The sequence below is a fragment of the Gymnodraco acuticeps genome, unplaced genomic scaffold (genome assembly GCF_902827175.1).
Source record: "Gymnodraco acuticeps unplaced genomic scaffold, fGymAcu1.1, whole genome shotgun sequence".
Classification (NCBI taxonomy): domain Eukaryota; kingdom Metazoa; phylum Chordata; class Actinopteri; order Perciformes; family Bathydraconidae; genus Gymnodraco; species Gymnodraco acuticeps.
In genome coordinates this window covers 6,158-30,189 of record NW_022991350.1, presented here as the reverse complement: position 1 = coordinate 30,189, position 24,032 = coordinate 6,158, and the positions used below count along the sequence as shown (strand labels likewise).

The 24,032-nt window shown below is 47.4% G+C and overlaps 1 protein-coding gene across 1 annotated transcript; it reads left to right on the top strand.

Annotated features, from left to right (window-relative positions):
* The first annotated feature begins 18,086 nt into the window (after positions 1–18,086).
* On the top strand, positions 18,087–20,907 carry LOC117562749. The gene is made up of 2 exons (XM_034240620.1): positions 18,087–20,348; positions 20,422–20,907. The coding sequence occupies exons 1-2, from the start codon at positions 18,432–18,434 to the stop codon at positions 20,749–20,751; spliced, it is 2,247 nt and encodes a 748-aa protein (XP_034096511.1). The 5' UTR covers positions 18,087–18,431; the 3' UTR covers positions 20,752–20,907.
* Positions 20,908–24,032: the final 3,125 nt, after the last annotated feature.

Genomic DNA, 24,032 nt, shown 5'->3' with positions numbered 1-24,032 from the left:
AAGTCTATTTTTCTCAAATGAGTCTTAGTATAGTAGCTATAGGATTTTAATAATTAAATGTAATTACTGTCAACATTGAAAAATCTATTTTGGATGTAAATTTATTTTAAATACGATCGCGTTTCAATTCTCCCCCAGCGTTATGTCTGTGCAATCCATAACGAAGTATTTATAAAGCTTTTAAAACATGTTTTCCCCAAAATTGTGTCTTAATATAAGGTTTAACTAATGTAAACAATTAAATGTAATTGAGTAGACCTTGATTAATCCGTCCAAAATATACATTATTACAGATTTCATTATTATATTTCTCCTGCTACGTATTTTCCTACCCTGAGTCTGCAGACAGCTGTTTGAAAGGAAGTGACGTAATCATGCCTGGCGGGAAGGTCCCATGAAACAGGAAATGCATGATTTGTAATGGAATCACGTGTTGTGGTTAGTAGAATGTAAACCCCACAGGTCAAAGGTGAACATTTCACGTGGTTCAAAAACATTGACCTCCCCATTAGCTACTGTTAGCTTAGCCAAAATGGAGGGTTAATAAGGCCATGTGGCTTAGATACTCTGATTGGCTTAACGGTAGGTGGAAAAATAACCGGGTCAAGGGTCATAGTTCATAAGTCTTGGGGTCGTGACGTCACCATTAGCATTAGCCTAGCTTAGCATTTAGCTTACAAATTAGCATTAGTTTTTTAGAGATATTTTTTTTTTTGGTTCTAACATTGTTATGACTTCCCATGTGTTCCCAGTCTAAACTGTTAGCCTAGCATTAGCATAACATTTGGATATTTTTAGAAAAAATTAATTATTTTTAACTCATTCTAATCTTAATGTTTGTATCTATCTAAGAGCAAAGTTAAAATGATAAACTTATTAGTAAATAAATAAAGATATATTGTAAAAATAAAACTGTAATCATTATAGAATGTCTTTAAGGTAGGTTACACTTCTATTAGCGTTCCGATGAACTTTAGGATTTAGGAGTGAATATAAGCGGACATTTAAACGCCTTCTCTCAGTAGAATTGGTCAGTTAACCTTTTCTACTTGTTAGTCTAACCACAAAGTTTCGTGGTCCGACCAAAGTATTAGAACATTTATTAAATAGCTATATTCTTCTTCAAGTATAAGTAAGAAGATTCTAAAAACTTTGGACCAAATGGTAATATTTTAAGGGTCCAATGACCAACCTATTAGTGACTCTAATTTAGAAATAGGGTGAGGATAGGGAGAGAGAGAAAGAGAGAGGGAGAGAAAGAGAGAGAGGGAAAGAGAAGTGTGTCCCTGTTGGGGCACATATCCCTGCTGGGATATTGTTTGGAAGCATCGAGAGATAAGGAGAAGGTCGTTGAATAATTCTCTTCTCCCCAAGCCGGAATAGGCGTCACTCTCAAACCTGTTACCCTCTGGCGGTACCCCGGAGGGTCCGAGAGGGGAAAGGTCCGGGCAAAAGATAAAGAGATGGAAACGTAGAGAGGTAGACAATTTAAAATATGCAAGTTTTAACTATTTTAGTATTAAGCTCTAATGTTAAAACCTATTGTTGGAATATTTAATATTTCTCACGCTTACAAAGTCCTATATATATACATATAAAAAAATATATGTGTATCTATATGCTTCTGTTTTAAAAAGAAATAAGGGCAAAGTTAAAAAGGTACACTCATTAAAAGATAAAATAAGGTATAAAAGTTCAATCCTATATTATTATAATTTTTTATTTTGTCAGAAATCATTCCCATCCTAGGATAAGTAAGCTAGGTCACCCTATAGGTTACCCACTAGCTCTTCAATGACCATGTCATTGTATGGGGATGTTCTGGTAGATACTCTTAGACAACAGAGACGAGCTCTTCATGACAGTCAAACTGATCACGGCCTAAGACTCATAAGGTAGGATTTTAAGGTGTTGGATTCCTAAATCCTCTCTGAAGAACCAGCACCTTACCGTGGTAGAGAGGTTTGTGTGCCCTGATGAACCTGGGGGCTGTGTTGTCTGGAACCTTGTGTTCCTGGTAGGGTTTCCCATGGCAAATTGGTCTCAGGCAAGGGGCCAGACTAAGATTGGTTCAAAAGACCTCATGAAAGACGATACAAGAAGTGAGGATACCCGGCCCGGAGGAAGCCCGGGGTCCCCTTCTGGAGCCAGGCCCAGAAGGAGGACTCGTCGGCGAGCGTCTGGTGGCCGGGCTTGCCACGGAGCCCGGCCGGGCCCAGCCCGAAAAGGCAACGTGGGCAACACCTCCGCTTCTCCGTCCCGCGGGCCCACCACCTACGGGAAACATCAATGGGGTCGGGTGCGCTGCCAGAAGGGTGGCAGTGAAAGCGGAGGGTCTCGACGGACCAGACCCGGGCGACAGAAGCTGGCTTTGGGGACGTGGAACGTCACCTCTCTGGGGGGGAAGGAGCCGGAGCTTGTGCGGGAGGTGGAGCGTTACCAGTTGGATCTGGTTGGGCTCACCTCTACGCACAGCGTCGGCTCTGGAACCTTACTTCTGGATAGGGGTTGGACTCTATTCTTCTCCGGAGTTGCTCAAGGTGTGAGGCGCCGGGCGGGTGTGGGGATACTCACAAGTCCCCGGTTAGGTGCTTCGTTGTTGGAGTTTACCCCAGTGGACGAGAGGGTCGCCTCCCTACGCCTGCGGGTTATGGGGGGGAAAACTCTGACTGTTGTGTGTGCTTATGCACCCAACAGCAGTTCAGAGTATACGGCCTTCTTGGAGACCCTGGAAAGAGTCCTGTATGGGGCTCCTGAAGGGGACTCTTTAATCTTGCTGGGAGACTTCAACGCACATGTGGGCAATGATGGAGACACTTGGAGGGGCGTGATTGGGAGGAACGGCCCCCCTGATCTGAACCGGAGTGGTGGTTTGTTACTGGACTTCTGTGCTAGTCATGGATTGGACCATAACAAACACCATGTTCGAACATAAGGATGCTCATAAGTGTACGTGGTACCAGAGCACCCTAGGCAGAAGGTCCATGATCGATTTCGTTATCGTATCATCGGACCTGAGGCCGTATGTTTTGGACACTCGGGTAAAGAGAGGGGCGGAGTTGTCAACTGATCACCATCTAGTGGTGAGTTGGGTCGAGTGGCGGGGGAAGCCTCTGGATAGACCTGGTAAGCCCAAACGTGTAGTTCGGGTGAACTGGGAACGTCTGGAGGAGGCCCAAGTTCAGGAGGCCTTCAACTCACACCTCCGGCGGAGCTTTTCGGGCATTCCTGTGGAGGTTGGGGACATTGAACCAGAGTGGTCGGTGTTCAAAGCCTCTATTGCCAAAGCCGCGGCGGGGAGCTGTGGTCTCAAGGTCCTAGGTGCCTCAAGGGGCGGTAACCCTCGAACCTCCTGGTGGACACCGGTGGTCAGGGAAGCCGTCCGACTGAAGAAGGAGGCCTTCAGGGATTTGTTATCCCGGGGGACTCCCGAGGCAGTTGCAAGGTACCGACAGGCCCGAAGGGCAGCAGCCTCATCCGTGGCTGAGGCAAAGCAGCGGGTGTGGGAGAAGTTCGGAGAAGACATGGAGAAGGACTTTCGGGCGGCACCAAAGTTGTTCTGGAAAACTGTCCGACACCTCAGGAGGGGGAAGCAGGGAACCATCCAAGCTGTGTACAGTAAGGATGGGACGTTGTTGACCTCAACTGATGGAGTGTTAGGGCGTTGGAAGGAACACTTTGAGGAACTCCTGAACCCGACAACTCCGCCCTCTATGTTAGAGGCAGAGCTGGAGTATGACGGGGGATCAACACCAATCTCCCGGGGGGAGGTCACTGAGGTCGTCAAACAACTCCACAGTGGCAAAGCCCCGGGGGTGGATGAGATCCGCCCGGAAATGCTGAAGGCTCTGGGTGTTGAGGGACTGTCATGGTTGACACGTCTCATCAACGTTGCGTGGAAGTCGGAAACAGTACCGAAGGAGTGGCAGACCGGGGTGGTGGTCCCCCTTTTTAAAAAGGGGGATCAGAGGGTGTGTGCCAATTACAGAGGCATCACACTACTCAGCCTCCCCGGGAAAGTTTACTCTAAGGTACTCGAAAGGAGGGTCAGGCCGATTGTCGAACCTCAGATTGAGGAGGAACAATGCGGATTCCGTCCTGGTCGTGGAACGACGGATCAGCTTTTTACTCTCGCAAGGATCCTGGAGGGGGCCTGGGAATACGCTTATCCGGTCTACATGTGTTTTGTAGACTTGGAGAAGGCGTATGACCGAGTTCCCAGGGAGTTACTGTGGGAGGTGCTGCGGGAGTATGGGGTGAGGGGGTCTCTACTCAGGGCCATCCAATCTCTGTACTCCCAAAGCGAGAGCTGTGTCCGGGTCCTCGGCAGTAAGTCGGACCCATTTCCGGTGAGGGTTGGCCTCCGCCAGGGCTGCGCTTTGTCACCAATCCTGTTTGTAATATACATGGATCGGATTTCGAGGCGTAGTCATGGGGGAGGGGGTCTGCAGTTCGGTGGACTAAGGATTGCACCACTGCTTTTTGCAGATGATGTGGTTCTAATGGCTTCATCGGTCTGCGACCTTCAGCACTCACTGGATCGGTTCGCAACCGAGTGTGAAGCGGCTGGGATGAGGATCAGCACCTCCAAATCTGAGGCCATGGTTCTCAGCAGGAAACCGATGGACTGTCCACTCCAGGTAGGGAATGAGTCCTTACCCCAAGTGAAGGAGTTCAAGTATCTCGGGGTCTTGTTCTCGAGTGAGGGAACAATGGAGCGTGAGATGGGCCGGAGAATCGGAGCAGCGGGAGCGGTACTGCAGTCGCTTTACCGCACCGTTGTGACGAAAAGGGAGCTGAGCCAGAAGGCAAAGCTCTCAGTCTTCCGGGCCATTTTCGTTCCTACCCTCACCTATGGTCATGAAGGATGGGTCATGACCGAAAGAACGAGATCGCGGATACAAGCGGCCGAGATGGGTTTTCTCCGCAGGGTGGCTGGTGTCTCCCTTAGGGATAAGGTGAGAAGTTCGGTCATCAGGGAGGGACTCGGAGTTGAGCCGCTCCTCCTTCGCGTCGAAAGGAGCCAGTTGAGGTGGTTCGGGCACCTAGTTAGGATGCCACCTGGGCGCCTCCCTAGGGAGGTGTTCCAGGCACGTCCAGCTGGGAAGAGACCAAGGGGTAGACCTAGGACCAGGTGGAGGGATTATATCTCTTCGCTGGCCTGGGAGCGCCTTGGGATCCCCCAGTCAGAGCTGGTTGATGTCGCCATGGGAAAAGAAAGTTTGGGGCTCTCTGCTGGAACTGCTACCCCCGCGACCCGACCACGGATAAGCGGGAGAAGATGGATGGATGGATGGATGGATGGATGGATTCCTAAATTAATTAAAATTAGATTTGAACAGGGAAATTAGTGGATTTTTATGTTATTATTCTGTCAGTAATCATTCCCATCCCACAATACGTCAGCTAGGTGGTACCCGTATGGGAGTTTTGCCTACTAGCTTTGAATAACGTCAACTAGTGGGTTCAGGAATGTTCTGATAAGAACTGCAGATCACCAATCACCATCAAAACTGACCAAAACCATCAAATTAAACAGTGGTGGGAAAAGAAAAACGAGCGACTCAGTCATCATACTAAGGTTCGAAGCAAGTCCCCCCCCCCCCTCCCCGTTTCTCCAGGCTTCAAGACTGCTAGAGAGGCACGCGCACAAGAGGCATTGTCGGCTCATGCCTAGCTTAGCATCATGACTGAATCATAAGTGTGTAAAGGTGAAGTAGACAGGGTAATTAAGTTTGAAGGACAGACACAAGGAGGCTAGCTGTAACTACGGCGGACACCTCCCCTTGCCGCAATGGCGGTCTCTGTTTATGGCCCGTTTCCTTTCGTCTTCCCAGAGAGGTCCGATAAGAATGGGGGTAGAAATAAAGGTTTCTTCATGACCCGAATTCGATCAGAATGGGGGTAGAAATAAAGGTTCTTTATGACCCGAACCTGGTCAGAATGGGGGTAGAAATAAAGGTCTCTTTATGACCCGAATCCGATCAGAATGGGGGTAGAAATAAAGGTTTCTTTATGACCCGAATCCGGTCAGAATGGGGGTAGAAATAAAGGTTTCTTTATGACCCGAATCCGATCAGAATGGGGGTGGAAATAAAGGTCTCTCTATGACCCGAATCCGACCAGAATGGGGGTAGAAATAAAGGTTTCTTTATGACCCGAACCCGATCAGAATGGGGGTAGAAATAAAGGTTCCTCTATGACCCGAATCCCTACATCGTCCTCAAAGGGGGTCGGCCAGAAAGAGGTTGAAAGAAAGGTCAGGATGAAAAAGTGGGGAGAGAATGTGATTTGGATTTAGGCAAAGAGCTAGAGTGATCAAGGTTAATGGTCAGATTTAAGGGTAAATTGGTTTTTTTAAGGAATAGTCTGTAGTTAGAGTCTGTAGTTAGACTGAAGATTGTCTATTATTTGATATTTAGTTAAGAGTGTACCATTGGTTAATTACAGTGGTTTTAATTAAGATTCAGATAGCTCTTTATGGAGATGTATTTTAGGGGAAATACAAAATTGAACCAAAATATATTTATAAATAAAAGTTGAATTTAGAGATTTTAGAGACAAGTGTACCATAAGTGAATTTTAATTGTTTGAATTGAAAGTCAGATAGTTTTTTATGGAGATGTATATTAGGATTAGGTAAGTAGGCAGAATGGTTAGGTTTAGAGATAAAATTAAAGATGAGATGGTCCACCAATTGATTGATATTAACTTAAGTTCAGTCATCAAGTCTGAGTGGTTAAGCTTAGGAGTAAGATTAAAGATAAGGTGCTACATTTATTGCTGAGAAATGGAGGATTATTATTCTCCCCTGCTGAGTAGTCTGTATAAAAACAGAAGGAGTACGCTTTTTGTAGTGAATGGTCAAAATAGCCATAATGAACAGTTAGAAGTCTGTATAAATACAGAAGGAATGCGCTGTTTGTAATGAGTGGTCAAATTAGCCACAATAAACGGTAAGTAATCTGTATAAACACAAAAGGAGTACGTTTTTTATGGAGATTTATATTAGATTTAGATAAGCAGCCAGAGCGGTTACGTTTAGAGGTCAAATAAAGGATAAGATGGTGCACTGTTTGATGGATACTAACTCAAGTTTAGGCATTAAGTCTAAGTGGTTAAGTTTAGGGGTAGGATTAAAGGTAAGGTGCTACATTTATTGCTGAAAAATAGAGTAACATTCTACTCATCTCCTTAGTGGTCTGCTATAAGAGAGGAGGAATACGCTGTGTGTGTTTTGAGTGGTCATACTAGCCACAATAAACGGTTAGACCTCTGTCTGAAGACAGAAGGAGTACGCTTTTTGTAGTGAATGGTCAAAATAGCCATAATGAACAGTTGGAAGTCTGTATAAATACAGAAGGAATGCGCTGTTTGTAATGAGTGGTCAAATTAGCCACAATAAACGGTAAGTAATCTGTATAAACACAAAAGGAGTACGCTTTTTATGGAGATTTATATTAGATTTAGATAAGCAGCCAGAGCGGTTACGTTTAGAGGTCAAATAAAGGATAAGATGGTGCACTGTTTGATGGATACTAACTTAAGTTTAGGCATTAAGTCTAAGTGGTTAAGTTTAGGGGTAGGATTAAAGGTAAGGTGCTACATTTATTGCTGAAAAATAGAGTAACATTCTACTCATCTCCTTAGTGGTCTGCTATAAGAGAGGAGGAATACGCTGTGTGTGTTTTGAGTGGTCATACTAGCCACAATAAACGGTTAGACCTCTGTCTGAAGACAGAAGGAGTACGCTTTTTGTAGTGAATGGTCAAAATAGCCATAATGAACAGTTGGAAGTCTGTATAAATACAGAAGGAATGCGCTGTTTGTAATGAGTGGTCAAATTAGCCACAATAAACGGTAAGTAATCTGTATAAACACAAAAGGAGTACGCTTTTTATGGAGATTTATATTAGATTTAGATAAGCAGCCAGAGCGGTTACGTTTAGAGGTCAAATAAAGGATAAGATGGTGCACTGTTTGATGGATACTAACTTAAGTTTAGGCATTAAGTCTAAGTGGTTAAGTTTAGGGGTAGGATTAAAGGTAAGGTGCTACATTTATTGCTGAAAAATAGAGGAACATTGTGCTCACCTCCTAAGAGAGGAGGAATACGCTGTGTGTGTTTTGAGTGGTCATACTAGCCACAATAAACGGTTAGACCTCTGTCTGAAGACAGAAGGAATACGCTTTATATGGAAATTTGTATTAGATAAGACCAGCGGTCAGAGTAGTTGGTTATAAGATGATGTACTGATTGATGGAAACTAACTTAGGGTTAGGCATAATATCTAAAAGGTTATGTTTAGGGTAAGATTAAAGATAAGATGCTACATTTATTGCTGAGAAAATGGAGGAATATTAATCTACCCTCCAAAAAAGTCTGTCATAAGACAGGAGGAAAACGCTGTGTGTGTTTTGAGCGGTCAAAATAGCCACATTAAACCGTTAGAATTCTGTTTGAAGATAGAAGGAGTACGCTTTTTTATAAAGATTTATATTAAATTAGACCAGTAGTCAGAGTAGTTAGGTATAAGATGATGTACTGCTTGATGTAAACTAATTTAGGGTTAGGCATAACATCTAAAAAGTTATGTTTAGGGTAAGATTAAAGATAAGATGCTACATTTATTATTTGAGAAATGGAGAAAAAACCATTCTCCCCTTCTAAGTGGTCTGTCATAAGACAGGCGAAGTGCGCTGTGTATATTTTAAGCAGTCCAAATAGCCACAATGAACTGTTAGACCTCTAGCTCCCATGTCTCCATCTGGTGGCGACAGAGGGGAGAGACCGAAGGAAGTGTAGAATATAGAAATACCTCATGAAAAGAAACTATTTTGTAATAACTAAATAATGTAAAAAGTGGAATTAAACCGTTGTTAAAGATCTCTCAAAATAAGGTGTTAGGGCAGGGGTGGCCAACCAGTCAGAGGTTAAGAGCCACATTTTTTCTATGTTACTGCAAAGAGCCACATCAAACACACAGTCACTGATAACGCTTGTTTCAGTTTTTTGTTTTCTGGAGACAAGATTTCAACCACGTCACTGATGCATCTTTGTGGCATTGGGATATATATTTTTTAAATCCTCTGGAGCAGAGAGAGGAGCTGTGGATTATTGTTATTGATTATTGCATCAGTGTTTCTTAGGGTCAAAAACACTAAACTCACAACTTAAAATGAAAGCGTTTAGTTTATTTAATAAAAGAGCACATGTTCAATGTGAAAAGTGACAGTAGTTATAGATTATTTGCAATTTGGTGCTATATATATATTTAAAAAATATATATTATATATATTTTTGAAACACCTTGAATTTCAGGGGGGGGCGCGGGGCTCCGTTGGCGGGGCGCAGCGCCCCTCCAACACAATGGTAGGGGAAACACTGGATAGTGTTTAATCAACGATAGGTTTTCCCCCCCTCAAAGGTGATTGGTTCACTGCATCGCAGGTATTATTGTGATTGGCTCTTGGGTCACATCAAAATTAGACGCGCTGTCATCCTCTCATACTGACACCTGACACCACACATACACACATAGGGAAAGCCGGGACGAAAGTAACACGGGACGAAAGTAACGGAGCGATTTTATTCGAGCCCAAACAACTTTGACCGGCCAAATTACGTCAGAATTATCAGCATTCAATACTTAACAGACCTACTAAATATCAGGTTTAACTGTCAGGAGTAGCTAGTGTTGTCACGGTACCAACATTTTGGTTTCGATACCAAGTCAAGAATTGCGATTCCGATTCTTTTTTGATACTTTTCTTAAAAAAAGGGAAACAGTCTTAAATGTAATTATTGTGCTTTATTTCACACCAGAACCATAACCATAACATAACCTTTTAAACAATGAGAACAATAAATAAAATAAATGACAAGAATTCGTATTAAATAAAATTAATACATGTCTCACAGACAGGCCTCGTGGTGTCCGTAGGCTTGCCCTCACTGTCAGAGATATCGCTCAAATACTTCCAAATTTCGCTTCTGGCGTCTTTTTTGTCAACAAGCCGAGGCGCAGCGGCAGCTGCACTCCCACTTGCAGCCATGCTTCTCGTTTTCTCACATGCTCTGGCAGCTAGCGCGTGCACGAGAGAGGGGAGGGACTTAGAGCGTGCTTGAGAGGGAGGGACTGCAGGCAAGGCTGCAGTGCAGGGAGTGGAAGCAGAGCACTGAACACACACGGCTCTTATTAAAACGGCGCTTTCTCACCGGAGTACTTTCCCCCGTCATTCTTAAAGTACCGATACTAATGAAACGGCGGAATCGTAACGTTTTTAACGGCAGGGTATCGCGGTACCTTTCAAGTATCGGTACACCGTGCAACACTAGTCAGGAGTCAATGTCTCTCCCCCAAACTCACACATATACAATTCGATATGAACTGAAGAGCCGCATGAAACTAGGCAAAGAGCCGCATGCGGCTCGAGAGCCGCGGGTTGGCCACCCCTGTGTTAGGGGGACACCTCAGATCTCCCATTTAAAATGGGAGCAAAATAAAATGATAAATTCCTTAGTAAATACAGATATTCAGGGTTAGGGTTAGGGTTAGGGTTAGGGTTAGGGTTAGGGTTAGGGGTTAGGGTTAGGGTTAGGGTTAGGGGTTAGGGTTAGGGTTAGGGTTAGGGTTAGGTTAGGGTTAGGTTAGGGTTAGGGTTAGGTTCTGTGTTTGGAGATGCATAACATGAAATGCTTCCTGCCATTTGACACACTTCCTCACAATGGAATTGGTATGTCAGCTTCAAGGAAGGTGCGTGGATATAGTGGGATTAGCGGATTCTGGGTGACAGCCTGCTGATCCTCCTCGTCCCTGAGGTGCTGGAGAGCGCTCTCTGCCTGGGTGAGAGCCTGCTGGACCTCTCACATGACTCTTACCCAGCTTCCAGACACTAATTACGGCGTGATTTAACCATGTGCATGGCCCTGGACCCAGCTCTCATCTCCTTGCAAGTGGTGCTTCACAGCATGTGATGTGCTGGAGAGCGCTCTCTGCCTGGGTGACAGCCTGCACGGCCTCTCACATGACTTGTACCCAGCTTCCAGACACTAATTACGGCGTGATTTAACCATGTGCATGGCCCTGGACCCAGCTCTCTCCTCCTTGCAAGTGCTGCTTCACAGCATGTGATGTGCTGGAGAGCGCCCTCTGCCTGGGTGACAGCCTGCTGGACCTCTCACATGACTCTTACCCAGCTTCCAGACACTAATTACGGCGTGATTTAACCATGTGCATGGCCCTGTATCCAGCTCTCTCCTCCTTGCAAGTGCTGCTTCACAGCATGTGATGTGCTGGAGAGCGCCCTCTGCCTGGGTGACAGCCTGCTGGACCTCTCACATGACTCTTACCCAGCTTCCAGACACTAATTACGGCGTGATTTAACCATGTGCATGGCCCTGTATCCAGCTCTCATCTTCTTGCAAGTGCTGCTTCACAGCATGTGAGGTGCTGGAGAGCGCTCTCTGCCTGGGTGACAGCCTGCACGGCCTCTCACATGACTCTTACCCAGCTTCCAGACACTAATTACGGCGTGATTTAACCATGTGCATGGCCCTGGACCCAGCTCTCATCTCCTTGCAAGTGCTGCTTCACAGCATGTGAGGTGCTGGAGAGCGCCCTCTGCCTGGGTGACAGCCTGCTGGTCCTCCTAGTCCCTTTTACCCAGCATTCACACACTAATTCCTGGGTAAGAAAGCCATGTGCATCACCCTGGATCTCTGCCTGTGAGTGTGGGACCCTGCTTACAGCAGTGAACCTGCATGACAAACATATGAATCAGGCATTTCAACACTATTCACTATCATGGGGCTATATAAATCAAATTGCGGGTAATTAGGAGCACAATTGTACCTTTTACTATTTAAATGTATTTGTATTATATATGTTTTGGCTATTAAAGTGACATTTCTGGGTGACTTTGTCAGTTTATGGAGCTTAGTCCACAATTCCCGGAGGTTCTGGGCCGAATTTGGGAGCTCATCGGCGGCCTGCCGTGCACTCCCAGCCGTGGAAAGCAAAAAAAAAGTAAATAAAACGGTCAATTACATGTTAAAATAATCAACAATGAAGTTCCTGTCCATTTCATGTACATTTCCTCGTGTCCATTTCATGTACATTTGATGGGGGAGTCACATTTGGATGAAAGTGACCCAATTCCCGGAGGTTCTGGGCCGAATTTGGGAGCTCATCGGCGGCCTGCCGTGCACTCCCAGCCGTGGAAAGCAAAAAAAAAGTAAATAAAACGGTCAATTACATGTTAAAATAATCAACAATGAAGTTCCTGTCCATTTCATGTACATTTCCTCGTGTCCATTTCATGTACATTTGATGGGGGAGTCACATTTGGATGAAAGTGACCCAATTCCCGGAGGTTCTCGGCCGAATTTGGGAGCTCATCGGCGGCCTGCCGTGCACTCCCAGCCGTGGAAAGCAAAAAAAAGTAAATAAAACGGTCAATTACATGTTAAAATAATCAACAATGAAGTTCCTGTCCATTTCATGTACATTTCCTCGTGTCCATTTCATGTACATTTCCTCGTGTCCATTTCATGTACATTTTCTCGTGTCCATTTCATGTACATTTCCTCGTGTCCATTTCATGTACATTTCCTCGTGTCCATTTCATGTACATTTGATGGGGGAGTCACATGTGGATGAAATTGACCCAATTCCCGGAGGTTCCGGGCCGAATTTAGGAGCTCATATGCGGCCTGCCGTGCACCCCCACCCGTGGAAAGCAAAAAAAAGTAAATCAAACGGTCAATTATATCTTAAATTCATCAAAAACTACGTTTTTAAAAATTCTCGAAAAACGGCTAAGTGCCAACGGGTGAGGGGAGCAACCCTTTGGCGCTTCGGGCGGAAGCCCCGGAGACATTTCCACTGACCCGTTGCACTTTTCAACGGAGAGGGGAAGTGAGACCTCCCCTCCTCCGTTAACAATTTTCATTCAACTTTTCCAAGCTACCTTCTGCACGAAATCGGAAACCCGGTTTTTGAGAGCACTTAGAAAAAAACAGCCTATTTCTCATGATGGGGAAATCATGGAGGAATGCATCCGATGAGTGAGCACTTTGGATCGGATACAACGAGACACTATTTTCGGACACAATTGTTGCCCGGAGGACCCCCAATCACGGTTCTTACAAAACTTTAAGTTTTTGAACTGGCCTCTGGAGGAATGCAAGGGGAGTTTCGACGGAATAACGAGACACTATTTTCGGACACATTTTCACCATTTTAACCCCTTTTTATGGTTCTTCCAAAAGTTAACTTTAACTTATTTTGCCTCTGGAGGAATGCAAGGGGAGTTGCCAGGGGACTCTACCTGCATTATGAGGCACTATTTTCGGACACATTTTCACCATTTTCACCCCTTTTCTGCGGTTCTTCCAAAAGTTAACTTGAACTTTTTCTGACTCTGGAGGAAGGTGGGGTGAGTTGTCAGGGGACTCTACCCGCCTTAGGAGGCACTATTTTCGGACACATTTTCACCATTTTCACCCCTTTTCTGCGGTTCTTCCAAAAGTTAACTTGAACTTTTTCTGACTCTGGAGGAAGGTGGGGTGAGTTGTCAGGGGACTCTACCCGCCTTAGGAGGCACTATTCCCGGACACATTTTCACCATTTTCACCCCTTTTCTGCGGTTCTTCCAAAAGTTAACTTGCACTTTTTCTGACTCTGGAGGAAAGTGGGGTGAGTTGTCAGGGGACTCTACCCGCCTTAGGAGGCACTATTCCCGGACACATTTTCACCATTTTCACCCCTTTTCTGCGGTTCTTCCAAAAGTTAACTTGCACTTTTTCTGACTCTGGAGGAAGGTGGGGTGAGTTGTCAGGGGACTCTACCCGCCTTAGGAGGCACTATTCCCGGACACATTTTCACCATTTTCACCCCTTTTCTGCGGTTCTCCCAAAAGTTAAGTCAGACTTTTTTCCTGATTTCTCACTGATCGAATGGCAAACGCGACCCGCCATCGGAGGGCCTCCGCCGGCCCGGCCTCGTGCCGGTGCTCTGGCGGTCGGTTCCTCCGAACTGCGGGTTCGACTCTGATGGCCGGGAGGGTGTGCTGCGTGGGGGGTGGGTAACCCTGCGTGTCTCTTCCCTCCCGGGCCGCCCGATATGAAGCGTGACCGAGACGAACCGTCTGACTCAGGGGTCCCACCACGGGTCCCGCGGCGGGACGGAGGTTCCAGCCGCGGTGCGCCCGGCAAACACTGTCGTTTCTCGAACCCTCCACTGTTGCATAGCGGCCTTCGTCGGCTGCGGCATTCAGCAATTGGCCTTGCTCCGGGCACCGGTTCCCAAGGGGGCCAACGTTCGGTGGCTTCACATGATATAGGGTCGACCCTACTTCATCACAGGCTTACCTATATGATCCTGCGTAAACAGAGCAACACTCGAGGGGAGGGCCCTGGCTGTTTCGGCAGCCTCCGCTCCTCTCTTCTCTCCCTACCCAAGGCGAGCTCGTGCTCCCGCTGTAAAAGGCAAATGCGCGGGCACCCCACCGCCACTCTCTCTGAGCCTGGCTCCCGAGCAGGGCGTTCTCCCCGGCAACCCGCCAGCAGATGAAAAACACCCACCTCTCCGCCTCTTCCGAGGGAACCGCGCGGGGGGGTCTGCTGGAGGCTCATGCCGGGTGCTCCGTCCTGCGTTTCACCCACCCAGACCCGGCTCGAAAACTCGGAACTCGGACTCCAGCGCGGTGTGGCGGCCTCGCCCTGGCCGCCCACCGTGCGCCCTCCGGGGTACCTACTCTCATGCCCCCTCCCACCACGGGTCTGCTGTGTATCAGCGAATTTGACCCACCATTGGAGGGCCTCTGCCGACCCGGCCTAGTGTCTGTGGTCTGGTGGTTGGTTCCTCCGAACTGTGGGTTCGACTCTGATGGCCGGGAGCGTGTGCTGCGTGGGGGGGGTAACCCTGCGTGTCCGGATACATTTTATCCACCCAGACCCGGCTCGAAAACTCGGAACTCGGAACTCGGACTCCAGCGCGGTGTGGCGGCCTCGCCCTGGCCGCCCACCGTGCGCCCTCCGGGGTACCTACTCTCATGCCCCCTCCCACCACGGGTCTGCTGTGTATCAGCGAATTTGACCCACCATTGGAGGGCCTCTGCCGACCCGGCCTAGTGTCTGTGGTCTGGTGGTTGGTTCCTCCGAACTGTGGGTTCGACTCTGATGGCCGGGAGCGTGTGCTGCGTGGGGGGGGTAACCCTGCGTGTCCGGATACATTTTATCCACCCAGACCCGGCTCGAAAACTCGGAACTCGGAACTCGGACTCCAGCGCGGTGTGGCGGCCTCGCCCTGGCCGCCCACCGTGCGCCCTCCGGGGTACCTACTCTCATGCCCCCTCCCACCACGGGTCTGCTGTGTATCAGCGAATTTGACCCACCATTGGAGGGCAACCCTGCGTGTCCGGATACATTTTATCCACCCAGACCCGGCTCGAAAACTCGACTCTGATGCCTTTCCGAACCGAAGCGTTACAGAGCCGAATCCTCAGGGGTCCCATTTTGCATGAATGATGGAAATAAACACAGACAGCTATTTTACAGGACTTGATTGGTAGGTGTATTTTCACTGCTTTTTGGAAATACACCAAATGTGTTTGAAGAAGCTCATTAATGCCCATGTGATGTTGTCCAGAACATTACGGAGCTTCATTTAACCACATATATTACCAGGGGCACTGTACTGGAACCTCCCCACCTCTGCCGGGGCACTAAGTAAGGTCTTACTTGGATGTCCTTATGTGTTTAGTTAAAGTGCTGTGAATAAGGCCGACTATGGTCAGAGTGCTGTGAATAAGTCCGACTATGGAGTCCGATGTGCGGACTGTAAAGCACCGCAAAATAGACCCCCTTATATCTAACCAGGGCCATGAGAACATCCGGTACAGGAGGATGGTTGCTGCTGTGAATAAGTCCGACTATGGAGTCCGATGTGCGGACTGTAAAGCACCGCAAAATAGACCCCCTTATATATAACCAGGGCCATGAGAACATCCGGTACAGGAGGATGGTTGCTGCTGTGAATAAGTCCGACTATGGAGTCCGATGTGCGGACTGTAAAGCACCGCAAAATAGACCCCCTTATATCTAACCAGGGCCATGAGAACATCCGGTACAGGAGGATGGTTGCTGCTGTGAATAAGTCCGACTATGGAGTCCGATGTGCGGACTGTAAAGCACCGCAAAATAGACCCCCTTATATCTAACCAGGGCCATGAGAACATCCGGTACAGGAGGATGGTTGCTGCTGTGAATAAGTCCGACTATGGAGTCCGATGTGCGGACTGTAAAGCACCGCAAAATAGACCCCCTTATATCTAACCAGGGCCATGAGAACATCCGGTACAGGAGGATGGTTGCTGCTGTGAATAAGTCCGACTATGGAGTCCGATGTGCGGACTGTAAAGCACCGCAAAATAGACCCCCTTATATATAACCAGGGCCATGAGAACATCCGGTACAGGAGGATGGTTGCTGCTGTGAATAAGTCCGACTATGGAGTCCGATGTGCGGACTGTAAAGCACCGCAAAATAGACCCCCTTATATATAACCAGGGCCATGAGAACATCCGGTACAGGAGGATGGTTGCTGCTGTGAATAAGTCCGACTATGGAGTCCGATGTGCGGACTGTAAAGCACCGCAAAATAGACCCCCTTATATATAACCAGGGCCATGAGAACATCCGGTACAGGAGGATGGTTGCTGCTGTGAATAAGTCCGACTATGGAGTCCGATGTGCGGACTGTAAAGCACCGCAAAATAGACCCCCTTATATATAACCAGGGCCATGAGAACATCCGGTACAGGAGGATGGTTGCTGCTGTGAATAAGTCCGACTATGGAGTCCGATGTGCTGACTGTAAAGCACCACAAAATAGACCCCCTTATATCTAACCAGGGGCACGAGTTTCTTGAGGGTGTAATCATCTGGGTTTAGTCCGTGGGGGAGTGCTTAAGTTCGGGGGCCCGGGGTCCCAAGGTGCTCGAGGTTATGGAAGTACTTATGTCAGGGAGATATGCTGGAGGTCTGTAGTCCGTGTTTTGGGGCTCTGTGAGCGGCCAATAAAATGAAGTTCCTGTCCATTTCATGTACATTTCCTCGTGTCCATTTCATGTACATTTCCTCGTGTCCATTTCATGTACATTTCCTCGTGTCCATTTCATGTACATTTGATGGGGGATTCACATGTGGATGAAATTGACCCAATTCCCGGAGGATCCGGGCCGAATTTGGGAGCTCATATGCGGCCTGCCGTGCACCCCCACCCGTGGAAAGCAAAAAAAAGTAAATAAAACGGTCAATTATATCTTAAATTCATCAAAAACTACGTTTTTAAAAATTCTCGAAAAACGGCTAAGTGCCAACGGGTGAGGGGGGCAACCCTTTGGCGCTTCGGGCGGAAGCCCCGGAGACATTTCCACTGACCCGTTGCACTTTTCAACGGAGAGGGGAATTGAGACCTCCCCTCCTCCGTTAACAATTTTCATTCAACTTTTCCAAGCTACCTTCTGCACGAAATCGGAAACCCGGTTTTTGAGAGCACTTAGAAAAAAACGGGCTATTTCTGATGATGGGGAAATCATGGAGGAATGCGTCCGATGCGTGAGCACTTTGGATCGGATACAATTGTTGCATGAATGACCCCCATCATGGTTCTTACCAAACTTTAAGTATTGATTCCTCTGGAGGAATTCAAGGGGAGTTACCACGGAATAACGAGACACTATTTCCGGATTCATTTTATCCATTTTCACCCCTTTTCTGCGGTTCTTCCAAAAGTTAACTTGAACTTTTTCTGACTCTGGAGGAATGTAGTGTGAGTTGTCAGGGGACTCTACCCGCCTTATGATGCACTATTTTCGGATTCATTTTATCCATTTTCACCCCTTTTCTGCGGTTCTTCCAAAAGTTAACTTGAACTTTTTCTGACTCTGGAGGAATGTAGTGTGAGTTGTCAGGGGACTCTACCCGCCTTATGATGCACTATTTTCGGATACATTTTATCCATTTCACCGCTTTTCTACGGTTCTCCAAAAAGTTAACTTTGACTTTTTCTGACTCTGGAGGAATGTATGGTGAGTTGTCAGGGGACTCTACCCGCCTTATGAGGCACTATTTCCGGATACATTTTATCCATTTTCACCGCTTGTCTACAGTTCTTTCCAAAAGTTAACTTTAACTTTGTCTGACTCTGGAGGAATGCAAGGGGAGTATAAATTGGACTCTTCTTGCCGTTTGTCTTGTCAAAATTGAGGGGTGTGTTTGAGGGGAGGGCCTTGGTCCTCTCTTTTCTCCCTCCCCGAGACCAGCTTGTGCTCCCGCTGTAAAAGGCAAATGCGCGGGTACCCACTGCCACTCACCCTGAGCCTGGCTCCCGAGCAGGGCGTTCTCCCCGGCAACCCGCCAGCAGATGAAAAACACCCACCTCTCCGCCTCTTCCGAGGGACGAGGGAACCGCGCGGGGGGGTCTGCTGGAGGCTCATGCCGGGTGCTCCGTCCTGCGTTTCACCGGGACCCGGCTCGAACACTCGGAACTCTGACTCCAGCGCGGTGTGGCGGCCTCGCCCTGACCGTCCACCGTGCGCCCTCCGGGTACCCGATTCCTCTGCCTCCTCCGGGGGCAGGTGCGATGGGTTCAATGCTTTCTTCCCCCGGGACGGAGCGCCCGGAAGGTACTGTTATCCCCACGTTGTCGTACCCAAAACTGTCTTGTGAAAATGTGAATGAAAAGCCCATATGCACTCTGTGTTCGAACACATTTAAATACGATATGCCTCCAAAGTGTCCGCTGTGCAAGAAGCCCTACCTAGCTCTGAGTAAGCACCTGAAAAACACGCACCGTGTGTACAACACCAAGGAGAGGAGCATCATTCTATCAATTGCAAATGGAAGGATCAATATAAGGTGCCATGCCTGTATTATTGTCGGATGCGAATATCACGGTACCAGACTTGACCGCCATCTAATCAAAGATCACAGAGAGCTATCCCCGGAGGAGGTACGTGTGGCCCTTCGTAAGATCAAGAAAAAAGTAGCAATGGATAAGCTACAGGCTCTCCGGCAAAGTATCCCTGCTATAGAAATGAGAACCGCTGTGGATGATGTATTTGATACAGATGAGGACGTTCTGGGACACCCTCCAGCCCTCTCCCCACATACGGTCTGTGAAAACCAGTACTGTCGGGAAACAAGTGCTGAGAGGGACATTCTTTTGAATGAGGTGAGGACCCTGCGCTACAAGCTGCAGAAGCAACTAAATACAAATCAACCGAGGGCCGAGACACACACTGAGTTTATTGAAGATGAATCAGTGGCTGTAGCTTCCTGCAGCACGACCACGGCTGAACAATCGGTCCCTCCCCATTTCTCCCCCGGGTCCTCTGGAAAGGGACGCGGGAATACAATGCGGAAGATCAAGCTACCTGGACTCATGGAGGAGTACATCAAAGCTTACGGGGAACATCTCAATGGAATCGACCCTACGCCAAAGCAGAGAGAAAATACAATTTCAAGGGTCAGCCGTATCAAAACATTCATCCTGTATATGATACACGATCGTACACTCATGTGCAATTGGCTGTTCCTTAGAGATGTGAAAAGGATCCGTTCCTGGCCCCAAAGCTTAATGGATTCTGGGAAGAAAGTCACAACGGCTGCCTTTTACCTGAAAAATGTGGCACATTTTGTGAATTACATGTGTGACGCACCATGTCCGTGGACCCGGATAAATCGACACGATTTGCGCTATATCACGCAAGAGGTGAAGTCCGGCCTGCGGTCCCTGAAGCGAAAGGTAGTGGTACACCAAATGGCTGTGAAGCGGAACAAAATAGACAATCTGCCATGCCAGGCAGACCTTTTGTCCTGCATGACTGCTGCTAAGAGGCGCATTCCAGAACTTCTTGAACAGATGGCAATCAATCCAACCAACGCAACACGTTACTTGCTTTATGGGTACATCACTCTCAATTGGAGCTGCCTCTACGGTCATCGCCCGGGTGTGTACGCCAACCTCACTAATGCTGAATTCATAGATGCGGGAAAACGGGGGAATGAATATGGCTATTTAATTCACGTCAAAGAACACAAGACGGCCAATGCGTTTGGGGAAGCGCAATTGCACCTGTCAAAACAGGAGTTCGATTGGATGAAGAGGTGGATGGAGATAAAACAAACCTTACCCTGTAGGCATAGCCAATTCTTCCTGTTCACAGAGGGGAGAGGACCCTCACAAAATTTAAGCCGCGACTTGAGAATGGCATGGAAAGATGTGGGGCTTCAAGGTACCATCACGTTCACAGAGCTCCGCACTGCCCTCGCTGACAATGTAAGTAGAATATAACATATTGTCTGGTTGCATCCCGCATGACACAAGTTACATCCACTAATTTTTTTTTCAGGCCAAGAAGTTCCATGAACCGGTGAACCGTAAAAAGCTATCCGACTTTATGTGCCACAATACGCATACTGCTGACAGGTTTTATGCATTCATGCCGGACATAAAGGAGGCTGCGGAGATACGCAACATGTTTACTGACTCATTGGTTGCAGCAGCTAAATCTGGAGCAGAAGCAGCGGTTCAAGCAGGAGCTGAAGCTGAAGAATCAGCCTCAGAAATAGACATTTGCTCAGGGGACACAAGCAGCTCTGATGAGGCCCTTAGCACCGTTATATACAATGACACCACAGAATTGTCGTCTTCCACAGACGAGGAATTAAATCGGGATTAAAGGAATAGTCAACAGTCGAGGAGAATGGAAGTGGACCAAAATGTACAGATTTTAGACATTCACGTGTGCAAATACCTGTATGTTAATGTTTCTATGTTCTATGTTGTATTTATGTGTTTAAATAAAGTCATTTTACCACAAAACATAATTGTGAAACTCCTTCAAGGTCCCCAGGGGCATGTGGTTCTGGTGGGTGAGTTTAGTCCGAGTGAGGATGGCTCAAGTGTGGGAGGATGTGTAAGGCAGACGAGGGTAAAACAAGTTAAAGTGTGAACCTCCAGCAGGGCAGGTGGTGCTGCGGTGAATAAGTCCGACTATGGATGCCGATGTGCGGACGGTAAAGCACCGCAAAATACACCACCTTTAAGTATTACCAGGGCCATGAGAACATCCTCCACAGGAGGGTGGGTGGTGCTGCTGCTGTGAATAAGTCCGACTATGGAGTCTGATGGGCGGACTGTAAAGCACCGCAAAATAGACCCCCTTATAGATTACCAGGGCCATGAGAACATCCTCCACAGGAGGGTGGGTGGTGCTGCTGCTGTGAATAAGTCCGACTATGGAGTCTGATGGGCGGACTGTAAAGCACCGCAAAATAGACCCCCTTATAGATTACCAGTGCCATGAGAACATCCTCCACAGGAGGGTGGGTGGTGCTGCTGTGAATAAGTCCGACTATGGAGTCTGATGGTCGGACTGTAAAGCACCGCAAAATAGACCCCCTTATAGTTTACCAGGGCTATGAGAACATCCTCCATAGGAAGGTGGGTGCTGCTGCTGTGAATAAGTCCGACTATGGTGTCCGATGGGCGGACTGTAAAGCACCGCAAAATAGACCCCCTTATAGATTACCAGGGCCATGAGAACATCCTCCACAGGAGGGTGGGTGGTGCTGCTGCTGTGAATAAGTCCGACTATGGAGTCTGATGGGCGGACTGTAAAGCACCGCAAAATAGACCCCCTTATAGATTACCAGTGCCATGAGAACATCCTCCACAGGAGGGTGGGTGGTGCTGCTGTGAATAAGTCCGACTATGGAGTCTGATGGTCGGACTGTAAAGCACCGCAAAATAGACCCCCTTATAGTTTACCAGGGCTATGAGAACATCCTCCATAGGAAGGTGGGTGCTGCTGCTGTGAATAAGTCCGACTATGGTGTCCGATGGGCGGACTGTAAAGCACCGCAAAATAGACCCCCTTATAGATTACCAGGGCCATGAGAACATCCTCCATAGGAGGGTGGGTGCTGCTGCTGTGAATAAGTCCGACTATGGAGTCTGATGGTCGGACTGTAAAGCACCGCAAAATAGACCCCCTTATAGATTACCAGGGCTATGAGAACATCCTCCATAGGAGGGTGGGTGCTGCTGCTGTGAATAAGTCCGACTATGGAGTCTGATGGGCGGACTGTAAAGCACCGCAAAATAGACCCCCTTATAGATTACCAGGGCCATGAGAACATCCTCCACAGGAGGGTGGGTGGTGCTGTGAATAAGTCCGACTATGGAGTCTGATGGTCGGACTGTAAAGCACCGCAAAATAGACCCCCTTATAGATTACCAGGGCTATGAGAACATCCTCCATAGGAGGGTGGGTGCTGCTGCTGTGAATAAGTCCGACTATGGAGTCTGATGGGCGGACTGTAAAGCACCGCAAAATAGACCCCCTTATAGATTACCAGGGCCATGAGAACATCCTCCACAGGAGGGTGGGTGGTGCTGTGAATAAGTCCGACTATGGAGTCTGATGGTCGGACTGTAAAGCACCGCAAAATAGACCCCCTTATAGATTACCAGGGCCATGAGAACATCCTCCACAGGAGGGTGGGTGGTGCTGTGAATAAGTCCGACTATGGAGTCTGATGGTCGGACTGTAAAGCACCGCAAAATAGACCCCCTTATAGATTACCAGGGCTATGAGAACATCCTCCATAGGAGGGTGGGTGCTGCTGCTGTGAATAAGTCCGACTATGGAGTCTGATGGGCGGACTGTAAAGCACCGCAAAATAGACCCCCTTATAGGTTACCAGGGGCACGAGTTTCTTGAGGGTGAAATCATCTGGGTTTAGTCCGTGGGGGAGTGCTTAAGTTCGGGGGCCCGGGGTCCCAAGGTGCGCGAGGTTATGGAAGTACGCATGTCAGGTATATATGCTGGAGGTCTGTAGTCCGTGTTTTGGGTCTCTGTGAGGGGCCAAAGTGAGGTGGTTTTCCCGGTGTATGTCATGGAAGTCTGAGATAGCCTGTTTGCCCATGTCAAATCTTATTATGAGGCACTATTTCGGGATCCATTTTCACCATTTTAACCCCTTTCTTTGGTTCTTCCAACAGTTAACTTATACTTATTTAGCCTGTGGATGAATGCAAGGGTAGTTATCAGGGGACTCTACCTGCATTATGAGGCACTATTTCGGGATCCATTTGATCCATTTTAATCCCTTTCTCTGGTTCTTCCAACAGTTAACTTGTACTTATTTAGCCTGTGGAGGAATGCAAGGGTAGTTATCAGGGGACTCTACCTGCATTATGAGGCACTATTTCGGGATCCATTTGATCCATTTTAATCCCTTTCTCTGGTTCTTCCAACAGTTAACTTGTACTTATTTAGCCTGTGGAGGAATGCAAGGGTAGTTATCAGGGGACTCTACCTGCATTATGAGGCACTATTTCGGGATCCATTTGATCCATTTTAATCCCTTTCTCTGGTTCTTCCAACAGTTAACTTATACTTATTTAGCCTGTGGAGGAATGCAAGGGTAGTTATCAGGGGACTCTACCTGCATTATGAGGCACTATTTCGGGATCCATTTGATCCATTTTAATCCCTTTATCTGGTTCTTCCAACAGTTAACTTATACTTATTTAGCCTGTGGAGGAATGCAAGGGTAGTTATCAGGGGACTCTACCTGCATTATGAGGCACTATTTCGGGATCCATTTGATCCATTTTAATCCCTTTCTCTGGTTCTTCCAACAGTTAACTTGTACTTATTTAGCCTGTGGAGGAATGCAAGGGTAGTTATCAGGGGACTCTACCTGCATTATGAGGCACTATTTCGGGATCCATTTGATCCATTTTAATCCCTTTCTCTGGTTCTTCCAACAGTTAACTTGTACTTATTTAGCCTGTGGAGGAATGCAAGGGTAGTTATCAGGGGACTCTACCTGCATTATGAGGCACTATTTCGGGATCCATTTGATCCATTTTAATCCCTTTCTCTGGTTCTTCCAACAGTTAACTTGTACTTATTTAGCCTGTGGAGGAATGCAAGGGTAGTTATCAGGG